General features: G+C 36.2%; 1 protein-coding gene across 20 annotated transcripts in view; it reads right to left on the reverse strand.

Moving 5' to 3' along the window:
- LOC131814652 (membrane cofactor protein-like) overlaps nt 1-13,157 on the reverse strand; it is a 43,405-nt gene that overhangs the window by 20,860 nt on the left and 9,388 nt on the right. For all 20 annotated transcript variants that reach the window (XR_009347377.1, XM_059145816.1, XM_059145806.1 and 17 more), the window contains 4 exons: nt 11,363-11,548; nt 10,881-10,983; nt 5,968-6,062; nt 4,335-4,532 (listed from right to left, as the gene is read on the reverse strand). Coding sequence is in view for 19 of the 20 variants with exons in the window: in XM_059145816.1 (XP_059001799.1) it covers nt 4,335-4,532; nt 5,968-6,062; nt 10,881-10,983; nt 11,363-11,548 (582 nt within the window). In the remaining variant the exon portion in view is untranslated. The remainder of the gene's footprint in view (nt 1-4,334; nt 4,533-5,967; nt 6,063-10,880; nt 10,984-11,362; nt 11,549-13,157) is intronic.

Here is a 13,157-nt window from a genome sequence, read left to right on the forward strand (position 1 = left end):
ACGTTGTCGCAAATGGCAAGATTTCATTTCTTTGATGGCTGTGTAGTATTCCATTGTACATATCAACCACATCTTCTTTATCTGTTGATGGGCACCTAGGTTCTTTCCATACTTTGGCTATTATGGACATTGCTGCTATAGACATTCAAGTCACATGCCCCTTCGGATCACCACATTTGTATCTTTAGGGTAAATACCCAGTAGTATGATTGCTGGGTCGTAGGGTAGTTCTATTTTCAACTATTTGAGGAACCTCCATGCTGTTTTTCAGAGTGGTTGCATCAGCTTGCATTCCCACCAACTGTGTAGGAGGGTTCCCCTTTCTCCAAATCCACCAGTATCTGTCATTTACTGACTTATTAATTTTAGCCATTCTGACCGGTGTGAGGCAGAATCTCATTGTGGTCGTGATTTGTATTTCCCTGATGCTGAGTGATGTGGAGCACCTTTTCATGTGTCTGTTGGCCATCTGGATGTCTTCTTTGCAGAAATGTCTGTTCGTATCCTCTGCCCATTTCTTGTTTTTTATAGATATCTTTTTTTTAAAAGATTTTATTTATTTATTTGACAGAGAGAGATCACAAGTAGACGGAGAGAGAGAGAAAAGGGAAGCAGGCTCCCTGCTGAGCAGAGAGCCCGATGCGGGACTCGATCCCAGGACCCCGAGATCATGACCTGAGCCGAAGGCAGCGGCTTAACCCACTGAGCCACCCAGGCACCCTGCCCATTTCTTGACTGGATTATTTGTTCTTTGAGCGTTGAATTTGGTAAGTTCTTTATAGATTTTGGATAATAGCCCTTTATCTGATAATGTCGTTTGCAAATATCTTCTCCCATTCTGTCAGTTTTCTTTTGGTTTTGCTGACTGTTTCCTCTGCTGTGCAAAAGCTTTTGATCTTGATGAAGGCCCAATAGTTCATTTTTGCCCTTGCTTCCCTTGCCTTTGGTGATGTCTCTAGGAAGAAGTTGCCATGGCTGAGGTCAAAGAGGTTGCTGCCTGTGTTCTCCTCAAGGATTTTGATGGATTACTTTCTCACACTGAGGTGAGTCATCCATTTTGAGTCTATTTTTGTGTGTGGTGTGAAGAAACGGTCCAGTTTCATTTTTCTACCTGTGGCTGTCCAATGTTCACAACACCATTTGTTGAAGAGACTGTCTTTTTTCCATTGGACATTCTTTCCTGCTTTATTGAAGATTAGTTGACCATAGAGTTGAGGGTCCATTTCTGAGCTCTCTATTCTGTTCCATTGACCTATGTGTCTGTTTTTCTGCCAGCACCATACTGTCTTGATGATGACAGCTTTGTAATAGAGCTTGAAGTCTGGAATTGTGATGCCACCAATTTTGGCTTCATTTTCAACATTCCTCTGGCTATTCAGGGTCTTTTCTGGTTCCATATAAATTTTAGGATTATTTGTCCCTTTTCTTTGGAAAAAATTGATGGTATCTTGATACGGATTGCATTAAATGTGTAGATTGCTTTAGGTGGCATAAACATCTTCACAATATTTGTTCTTCCAATCCATGAGCATGAAACATTTTTCCATTTCTGTGTGTCTTCCTTAATTTCTTTCATGAGTACTTTATGGTTTTCTGAGTACAGATTCTTTGTCTCTTTGGTTAGGTTTATTCCTAGGAATCTTATGGTTTTGGGTGCAATTGTAAATGGGATTGACTCCTTAATTTCTCTTTCTTCTGTTCTGTTGTTGGTATATAGAAATGCAACTGATTTCTGTACATTGATTTTATATCCAGGCACTTTACTGAATTCCTGTTCAAGTTCTAGCAGATTTGGAGTAGAGTCCTTTGGGTTTTCCACATAAAGTATTGTATCATCTGCAAAGAGTGATAGTTTGATTTCTTCTTTGCTGATTCAGATGCCTTTAATTTCTTTTTGTTGTCTAATTGCTGAGGCTAGAACTTCTACTACTATGTTGAATAACAGTGGTGATAATGGACATCCCTGCCTTGTTCCTGATACTTAGCGGAAAAGCTCTCAGTTTTTCCTCCATTGAGAATGATATTCACGGTGGGTTTTTCATAGACGTCTGTGATGATAGTGAAGTATGTACCCTCCATCCCTACAGTTTGAAGAGTTTTGATCAAGAAAGGATGCTGTACCTTGTCAAATGCTTTTTCAGCATCTACTGAGAGTACCATATGGTTCTTATTCTTTTAATAATGTATTGTATCACGTTGATTAATTTCAGATGTTGAACCAACCTTGCAGCCCTGGAATAAATCCCACCTGGTCGTGGTGAATAATGCTTTTAATGTACTGTTGGATCCTGTTGGCTAGTATTTTGGTGAGAATTTTCGCATCTGTGTTCATCAGGGATATTGGTCTGTAATTCTCTTTTATGATGCAGTCTTTGTCTGGTTTTGGTATCAAGGTAATGCTGGCCTCAAAAAATAAAACTGGAAATTTTCCTTCCATTTCTATTTTTTGGAATAGTTTTAGGAGAATAGTTATTAATTCTTCTTTAAATGTCTGGTAGAATTCCCCTGGGAAGCCACCTGGCCCTGGGCCCTTTTTTGCTGGGAGCTTTTTGATGATTGCTTTAATCTCCTTACTGGTTATGGGTCTGTTCAGGTTTTCTGTTTCTTCCTGGTTCAGTTTTAGTAGTTAAATGTCTGTAGCAATGCATCCATTTCTTGCAGATTGTCAAAATGGCTGGTGTATAGTTGCTCATAATATGTTCTTATACTTGTTTGTATTTCTTTGGTGTTGGTTGTGATTTCTCCTCTTTCATTCATGATTTTATTTATTTGGGTCCTTTCTCTTTTCTTTTTGGTAAGTCTGGCAGCGGTTTATCAATCTTATTAATTCTTTCAAAGAACCAGCTCCTAGTTTCGTGATTTGTTCTATTGTTTTTTTGGTTTCTATTTCATTGATTTCTGTTGATCTTTATTATTTCTCTTCTCTTGCTGGGTTTAGGCTTTCTCTGTTGTTTTTTCTCCAGCTCCTTCAGGTGTACGGTTAGGTTGTGTATTTGAGACCTTTCTTGTTTCTTGAGAAAGGCTTGTATTGCTATATATCTTCCTCTCAGGACTGCCCTTGCTGTGTCCCACGGACTTTGAGCCATTGTGTTTTCATTATCATTTGTTTCCATGTATTTTTTCAATTCTTAATTTCCTGGTTGACCCATTCATTCTTTAGACTCCATGTATTTGGGTTCTTTCCAAATTTCCTCTTGTGACTGAGTTCTAGCTTCAGAGCATTGTGGTCTGAAAATATGTTGGGAAAATATGTCTGGGAAAATATATTGGGAAATATGTCCCAATCTTTTGATACCAGATGAGATTCTGGAGAATTCTGAAAAGATTCTGGAGAATTCATGGAGAACATGCTGGAGAATGTTCCATGTGCACTAGAGAAGAATGTGTATTTTGTTGCTTTGGGATGGAATGTTCTGAATATATCTGTGATGTCCTTCTGGTTCAGTGTGTCATTTAAGGCCTTTATTTCCTTGTTGATCTTTTGCTTGGATGATCTGTCCATTTCAGTGAGGGGGGGGTTAAAGTCCCCTACTATTATTTTATTATTGTCAATGTGTTTCTTTGATTTAGTTATTAATTGCTTTATATAGTTGGCTGCTCCCATGTTAGAGGCATAGATATTTAAAATTATTAGATCTTCTTGTTGGACAGACCATTTGAGTATGATACAGTGTCCTTCCTCATCTCTTATTATAGTCCTTGGCTTAAAATCTAATTTATCTGATATAAGCATTGCCACCCCAGCTTTCTTTTGATGTCCATTAGCATAGTAAATTGTTTTCCAGCCCCTCACTTTAAATCTGGAGGTGTCTTTGGATCTAAAATGAGTTTCTTGTAGAGAGCATATTGATGGGTTTTGGATAAAACTTATTTTTAGGCCACTGTATGCTCTTTTGATGTTTCCAAAGAAAAAAATCCTAAGTCATACATACACACAGGAGTTCACAATGTATTAATTAGAATGCCAAAAACATGTAGGGTAAGGGCTGGGGAGTTCTATAATCAGAACTACTTTTGAGTCAGTTGGACCTACATTAAACTAAATTAGGCTCCTGGGTGACTCAGATGGTTAAGGATCTGATTCCTGATTTTGGCTCAGGCTGTGATCTTATGGGTGGTGAAAGTGAACCCTGCCTCAGGTTCCCTGCTCAGAGCAAGTCTGCTACAGATATTCTCTCTACCTCCCAATAAATAAATCTTTTAAAAAATTAAATGAGAAGCCAATTTAATGGGAGGAGCAAGCACATGTGGCTGTTTTGTTTACTGGTAGGTAAGTATTTACCAAGTGTTTCAAAATATTTATAAATGAAGAAGGAAAGAAATGAAAATATTACCTTTACACTCAGGAGGGTTACTACTCCATACACCATTGCCAGTACAAATAAGATTACTCTCTCCAACAAGTGAATATTCATCTGGTCCATTTGAAGGATTACAACTGTAAATTACCACTTCATTATATTCAAATTCATCCTTCTCACTACCGGTATATTTTCCATTTGGTATTTTTCCAGGTGGTGGACACATTATCCCTTAGAAAGTGGGGAAAAAAAAAAAGAGAGGACACAAAAGGCAAAAGGAAAGGAAAAGATTACAATAGCGTTAGTGAAGACCTATGAACTGCCTTCAATAAATTCATTAACATATGATTTCTACAAGCTAGGTGTAACTCCAATATTCATTTAGAAAAAGGTTTCTGTGAGAGAAAATATTATCCCAAATTCAGACCAGTAAGGTAGATGTGAACTTTAACAGAACTCTTTTTCTTAAATACCTATATAAGATACCTATGAAATACCTATGTTTACCAGGAAAGCCATTTTAAGTTCTCATTATAAGAGATACTGACAGGGCACCTGGGTGGCTCAGTGGGTTAAAGTCTCTGCCTTCGGCTCAGGTCATGATCCCAGGGTCCTGGGATCGAGCCCCACATCGGGCTCTCTACTTAGCAGGGAGCCTGCTTCCTCCTCTCTCTCTCTCTGTCTGCCTCTCTGCCTACTTGTGATCTCTGTCAAAGAAAGAAATAAAATCTTAAAAAAAAAAAAAAAGAGATGCTGACAATTTAGAAATAAAATCTTTTAAAAAAGAGAAATGCGAATGAGAATTTAATGAGAAAATATGCTTGTGACTAAAAATAAAACTCAGGGCTGAGAAATGCTTTATAATTTATAAATATACTTGACAAGTTGAACAACGAAGGGGTTAGAAGAACTGATCCTCTGCATAGTGGAAACTCCTCATGTATCTTTTGACTACCCCCAAAGCTTAACTACTAATGGCCTACTATTGACTACAAACTTTATCAAGAACATAAAGAGATGATTAACACACACTGTGTGTATGTGCTACATAATATAGTCATATAATAAGATAAGCTAGAGAAAAGAAAGTATTAAGAAAATCATAATGAAAAGAAAATACATTTATAGTACTGTACAGTTAAAAAAACATATAAGTGGACTCACACAGTTAAAATATATGTTGTTGAAGGATCAATTGTATATCCATTCATTGAATCGGTAATATATAGTATCAAGATGCTATTGTCTGTTTTCACTTTCATCCTAGTAAGTCTATGGTGAAATTATCCAAATATGTATAAATTGTGTGAGAGCACAATAGACTGAATCCACACAGCTTCCTTTAAGCCGGATTTTGAAGAGATTTGCCAAATTGTGAAACAATGCCACTACTCTCTTTCCTTTGGAAAATATTTTTTTTTATAAAAAAATATTAAAAAATAAAATATGTGGCATATATTGACATGCATTGAGCTTACAGTTCTTAAAAGTGAATTAATAAATATTTATTTTAAAAACTTCTTTTATTTCTAATATAATGACTACCAACAGACCTAACCACATAAAGCAAAGTGCATTGTGGTTTCTAATTTTAAAGCATAAAGGGATCCTAACAACAAAATTTTAAGAACTAGTGCTCTAGATTCTAACGAAAGAATATACTTACTTATACATAGTGGGGGATCATCACTCCAAGTCACTTTTCTTTCATCAGCAGTAGAAATTTCACAGTATAGAATTCTTTGTCCAACTAGCCGATAACTGAATGAGAAAAGAAAAAGTTATTGGATTCTTTAGCAGTTAACTAGATGTATATAATAATGAAAAAAAATTTGGTTGTTTGTTTCTTATGCTATAGTAGTTTGCTGAAGATGTTCTTTAAGTGAAAAATAATGAGAATGCTGACCATATCTGTAATTTAACCAAAGAGTTTCTACTTTAAATATACATTGGCCTAGATCAAAGAAGTCCAAATAAATCTGTTCTCTCTCTCAGTCTGGCCACTGTGCTATCTCCAGCAATCACCTTACACATTCATTTCTATGACTATGCTCCTGACTTTTTTTTTTTTAATATTTTGTTTATTTATTTGAGAGAGAGAGAGAGAACATAAGCAGAGGAAAGATGCAGAGGGAGAAACAGACTCCCTGCTGACCAGGGAGCCTGATGTAGGGCTTGACTAGGGGAATTAAATACAGATTTGAGCACACAGAAGAAAAGAACTGGCAAACTGGAAACTACTGAGCAGAAAGAGAAAAGACTAAAGAAAAGTACACAAGCAAAGGGACTACTGGGACACCAATAAGCAGACCAAGATATATACTGTTAAGACTTCCAAAGAAGATAGAAAGGGCACAGACAGTATTTGAAGAAATAATGGCTGGAAACCCAAATTTGATGATGGATATGAATATAAATATCTAAAATGCTCCAAAATTCCAAGTAAGATGAACTCAAAGAGACCCACACTAATACACATAATAATCAAACTTTCAAAAGACCAAGAAAGAGAATCTTGAAAGCTTGAAGACAGAAATGAATCATCACCTAGAAGGGATCCTAAATAAGATTATCAGCAGATTTCACACCTGAAACTCGGAGGCCAGAAAACAGTGGGCTGACTGAATATTCAAGGTGCTAAAAGAAAAAAAAAACTGCAAACAAAATTCCTCTATCCAGCAAAACTATCCTTTGAAAGTGAGGGAAAAATTAAGATTTCCCCAGTAGAGAAAAAATCTGAGGAGTTTGTGACCATTAGACTTAACTTGCAAGAAATCTACACGGGGGTCTGCAAGGTCAAATGAATGGACACTAGAAAGTAACTTGAAGCTGTATGGATAAATAAGGATCTCACTAAAGGTAAATACCTGAGTAATTATATTATAAAAGCTAATATTATTGTAACAATGGCTTATAAGTAAAATTTTTGTTTTCTATGTGATTTAAGACAGTAATCTTTTAGAAGAAAATAGATTATTAGTGTAGAAGCTAATATTACAATTAGTATAGAGAGCAGTATGACATCAGTAACTAAAAGGGGTGGGGATGAAGCTATAAATGAACAGTTTTTGTAATTTATTGAAATTCAAACTGGAGTGCTAGGCCTGTAGAATGTTAACTGTAGTCCCCATAGGAGCTACAAACAAAACAACTATAATATACACAAAAGGAAATGAGAGAGGAATTTAAACACTACAAAAATCAACTACACACATAATAAAACAACAATACAGGAAATGAGGAACATAAAAAGCTATAAGGAATATAGAAAAAACAGCACAATTTCAGAAGTGTTTCCTGTCACTAATTACTTTAAGTGTAAATGGATTAAGCTCTCCAAGCAAAAGACAGAGATCAGCAGAATGGAAAGAAACACATTATCCAACTGTACAACATCTATCAGAGCCTCAGTTAAGCTTCAAAGACACATACGGGTTGAAACTGAAAGGATGGAAAAAGATATTCCACACGAATAGTAACCAAAAGAGAGCAGGGGTGGCTATATTTCAGATATAATAGACTTTAAATTAAAAAACGATTACAGGAAACAAAGGAGGACATTATATTAGTAAAGGTTAAATACTCAAAGAATATAACAATTACAAACATTTATATATGCCATGACATAAATAAATATGAATCAAAAACAGAATTACGGGGGGACTACACATTTCTCATATAGGTAATTTTATACTAATAGTTGGAGACTTCAAGACCCAACTCACAAGAATGGAAAGACAACTAGAAAGAAGATAAGGAAAATAGAGAACTTCAACAAAGTAATAAACCAACAAGATGACACAGACAATATATAGAGCATTCTATCCAGCAACAATAAAATACACATTCCTTTTAATTGCATATGTGTCACTTTCCAGGACAGTCATAAGCTAGGCCACAAAATAATAATATAATTATATTAATAACATGATCAATTATACAATGAATAGTTAATAAGATAATTATGTTAGGCCACAAATTAATATTAATTAATCAGTAGATTTTAAAAGATAGATATCATATCTGGCCACAATGGGATGAAGTGAGAAACCAGTATTAAAAGGAAAACCAGAAAATTCACAAAATTGTGAAAAATAAACAACATGCTTTTAAACAACCAGTGGATCAAAGAAGAAATCAAAGGGAAATGAGAAAATACTTTCAGGTGAATGAAAATGAAAACACAGCTTACCAAAACTTATGGGATGCAATGAAAGCAGTGCTAAGGGGGAGATTTATGACCATAAAGACTTACTTTAAAAAATGAAAGATCTGAAATCAACAACCAAACATTACAACTAAAGGTATTAGAAAAGAAAAACTAAACCAAGGTAGCAGAAGACATAAATGCTGAAGACTAGGTGGGAGATAAATAAAATAGATGAGAAAAACAATACAGAAAATCAACAAAACCAAAAGTTGGTTTTGTGAAGATCAACTGAATTCACAAACCTGTAGATAGGTGGACTAAGAAAGAGAGAGGGAAGACTCAATTCATTGAAATTGGAAATTTAAGTGGTAAGGTTACTATCAACTCTACAGAAATACAAAATATAATAAAATATAATACACTCTGAACAATTTTATGCCAGCAAATTGGGCAACCTAGATAAATAGACAAATCCCTGGAAAGACAAAGCCTACCAAACTAAACCATGAAGGAACAGAAAATATGAATAGACTTATAACTAGTAAGGAGATTGAATCATCAATCAAAATTCTCCCAATAAAAAAAAAGCCCTAGACCTGATGGTTTCATGGATTAATTCCACCAAACATTTAAGAAGAACTAAACCTATTCTGCTCAAACTTTTCCAAAAAATTCATGAGGAAGTCTTCCAAATTCATTTTGAGATCAGCATCAACATGATACCAAAACTAGACAAAGGCACTGCAAAGAAATAAAGCTACAGACCAATATCTCTTATGCACAGTGATGCGTATATCATCAAAAAATACTAAACAACAAAATTCTGCAGCATATTATACACCATGAACAAGCAAGATCTATTCTTTCTCTCTTTGGCCAATCAGCAGATAGGATACAAGGATATTTCAACATAAAAAATGATCAGTGCCATATGCTACAACAGCAAAATGGACACAAACCACATCATCACTTCAAGTGATGCAGAAAAAGCATTTGACAGAATTCAACACTCTTTCATGATAAATATACTCAATGAAGTAGGAAGACAAGAAAACTATCTTAAGATAATAAAAGCCATTCATAAGAAACCCACAGCAAATATCATACTCAATGGTGAAAAGCTGAAGTCTGAAAGCTTTTCCTCTAAGATGAGGAGTAAGTCAAGGATGCCTGCTTTTACCAGTTCTATTCAACACAGTACTGGAAATTCAAGCCATAGCAGTTAGACGAGAAAAAGAAGTAAGACATCCAAAACATCCAAACTGGAAAGGAAGAAGTAAAATTATCAGTTTGCAGATGATGCAATCTTCTCTATAGAAAACCCTAAAGATTCCACCAGAACAAGGGTGTTAGTAGCACTAATAAATGAATTCAGCAAAGTAGCAGGATACAAAATCAATATTAAAAAAAATCAGATGCAGGGCACCTGGGTGACTCAGCTGTTCAGCTCTTGATTTGGGCTCAGGTCATGATCTCAGGGTTGTGAGATCAAGGCCTGCTTCCAGCTCTCTGCTACAAGTGGAGCCTGCTTAAGATTCTCTCCCTCTCTTCTGCCCTTTCCCCCCGCCACTCACGCTCTCTCTCACTCAATCACTCAAAAAGAAAAGAAAAGAAAAGAAAAGAAGAAGATACATTTCCGTATTGTCCTCTAGGTGAACGCTTCTTAAATGCCCAGTATCCCCAATATATAATATTAAAAGAGCCCCACAGAATGGAGGTTTTTATTATTAAGGGCTCAGTATCTCTTTTTGAAATACTTAAACTTCATAGTAGTCACAAAAATCGAACTAACAAATCCTCATCAACATAATGGCCCAGGCTAACGAGGTGAATTCTGACATGGTAACACCTTAGAATTATCTCAATGCAAGAATATCTATAGTTGGCGATTCAACCTCCCATTTCTATAAGTTGATCATTTTAAATACGGTGCACTTTGTTGTCAAAAATGAAGTCATCAGGGGAACCTGGGTAGCTCAGTGGGTTAAAGCCTCTACCTTCGGCTCAGGTCATGATCCCAGGGTCCTGGGATAGAGCCCCACAACGGGCTCTCTGCTCAGCAGGGAGCCTGCTTTCCCCCACCTGTCTCTCTGCCTGCTTGTGATCTCTATCTGTCAAATAAATAAATACAATCTTTAAAAAAAAAAAAGAAGCTACTTAAAAAAAAATGAAGTCATCATTGTTAATGCTTACAGTATGTTTATAGTATAGTAAGTATTATAGAATTTTCCTTTTCTTCAATTTATATTTCTTTCTACTAATTACACATCTTCTCAGTTTCAATAAAAAGCCCGAGACTTGTTAGGCTATAAGTATGACTTGTCACATAAAACAAAAATGAAGTCGACTTTATGGGAATGCTTAAGAGAAGCAGAATAAAAAAATGGAATTAGTAGTATTTATCTTATTTCCAATAGGGAACAACTTACCCCTCATTACAAGAATAGTGAATCTGCGAACCAAAGGCAAAAGATCCATTCACAGCGACTAACTGGCCATTTACGGGTTCTCCTGGATGCTGACATTGTTTTGCTAAAAGAAAATTTATAAATTCATTGTTTCACAGTGAATTCAAAACATTTCAAAAGATTTAAATGCTTAAATGTTGAAATTAGCCTATTTCATAGCAATTTCAAAACATTTAAATTAAAATCAAAATTGTACACTGCTCTTCTGAATTCAGGAAAGTGTTTCTTTCTTTGACTATTGTAAGGCCAAACTTAATATTCACATTTAACCAGGTAACCAACCAGGTAACCAGGGGATTTTTCAAAACCTGAAAAGCTACATTGTTATCTAAAACCTACATTCACATGAGAAAACAATCATTGTGCTAGTGCAGTATGCAACCTAAAATATGTGAAATCTCTAGAACAAAAACCAAAACAAAACAAAACTTTTGTACCCTTACCTGTACAAGCCTCCTGAAGAGGTGTCCACATGTTATTAGCCTGACAAACGGAAGACATGGGACGAGGAGGTACAACAGGCTTGTATCCTAGTCGACAAACAAAGTATACTACGTCCCCAGGATTATAACTGGATTTAGTAGCATTTGGCTTCATAAACTCGAATCTTGGAGGAGGATCACAGGCATCTAGGGATAAGAGAACAAGAACGTGAAAATGAAGTTACTTTCTCTCTTTGGCCAACCAGGGACGATGATGTCCCAGCAGATAGGTAATACAGAATAAATGGAATGATCCTTGGCAAGATTTTAAATGATTCTCCCAAGCTTTTAACCAAGTGGTGATAGTAGTTGAGGCTGTGCCTTGCTTATTTTCAGTAACGTCCTACTAGGTGAAGAATTTTCTTTCAACAATCAACTGAAGAAACAAAATGGATGGTTTAGGTCTAACAATATATGTAGATAAACATCCTTTCCCACTTTTTTCTAAATTCATGTCAAAACTCACCTCTCCCTTAAGAAGCCTTCTATAGGACACAGCACCCTGCTCCAATGACTCTCCCATAGTCTGAAACATACTAATGATAACCCATCACTTCAGGCTCAGTCTCCTTGTTGCAGAAGGCAAATATCTAGAGAGCAGAGATCACAGGTCTTCTTTTTCTACTCACTCAGTATCCAGTGGGTACTTCAGAAATGCTAGAGTATCAAGTGATTTTTAAATAAGCATTGTGTAGTTCACAGATCAAGAGAAATATGCACAAACTCTTCCATGTAAGACTTCATTTCATGCTTCATATAAGTGAACTGAGCTTCTCACAAGTGAACAGATGCCACTCAAATATCAAAATTTACCATGAATATCCTTACCAAAAAAAAAATGTTGCTTTGGGGGCAGTATTTTAAATATAATTTCATCTTCCTCCACTCATTAATGGATCCCACATTCCTTCAGCTAGAAATTCTATATAATTCCATTCTAGATACCAATCCATTACCTCATTAAAAATCATGGAACCACCAAGAAATAATTAAGCAACAGCATGTCACTGATTAAACAATACAAGTATTCCTTGCTTTATGCAATTTCATTAACTATTCCGAAAGCAGATAAAGAAGACAGAATTCTAGGGGCACCTGGGTGGCTCAATTGGTTAAAGCCTCAGTCTTTGGCTCAGGTCATGATCCCAGGGTCCTGGGATAGAGACCCACAACGGGCTCTCTGTTCAGTAGGGAGCCTGCTTCCTCCTCTCTCTCTGCCTGCCTCTATGCCTACTTGTGATCTCTGTCTGTCAAATAAATAAATAAAATCTTAAAAAAAAAAAAACCACATACACCTAGAGTTTAAAAAAAAAAAAAAAAAAGAAGACAAAATTCCAAATATGACTTCATATAAAGTAATCTGCTTGGTGTCGGGAGCCAGTACAGGAGGCCTACTATAAGAGCTGTAAGGGACTGAATATGATTGGCTGTTCATTTAGGTCCATTCACGGGGGAGGTGCATGAGCACTGCATTCTGATTGGTTAACACTGCCTGTATAAAAACGCATGCACCCGGGGTTAAAGAAGAGGAGGAAGAAAAAAGCAATTAATAAAAAAGGTTCGCCACTACGTGAGTCTCCGAGTTGTTCTTGCTGGCGAGAGCGACAAGTGGTGCCGAAACCCAGGAATCTCATCGTGAGAGATGCACGGAGTCGGCGACGATCAGGTAAAGAGTACACCTATTTCTGTCTAGTGACAGGGAAAGTTCCTCAAGTCAAGGACAAGCGTAGAAAGCTTTCCGGGATGGGAAACGAAA

The sequence above is a fragment of the Mustela lutreola genome, chromosome 14 (assembly GCF_030435805.1).
Source record: "Mustela lutreola isolate mMusLut2 chromosome 14, mMusLut2.pri, whole genome shotgun sequence".
In the NCBI taxonomy this organism is placed as follows: Eukaryota; Metazoa; Chordata; class Mammalia; order Carnivora; family Mustelidae; genus Mustela; species Mustela lutreola.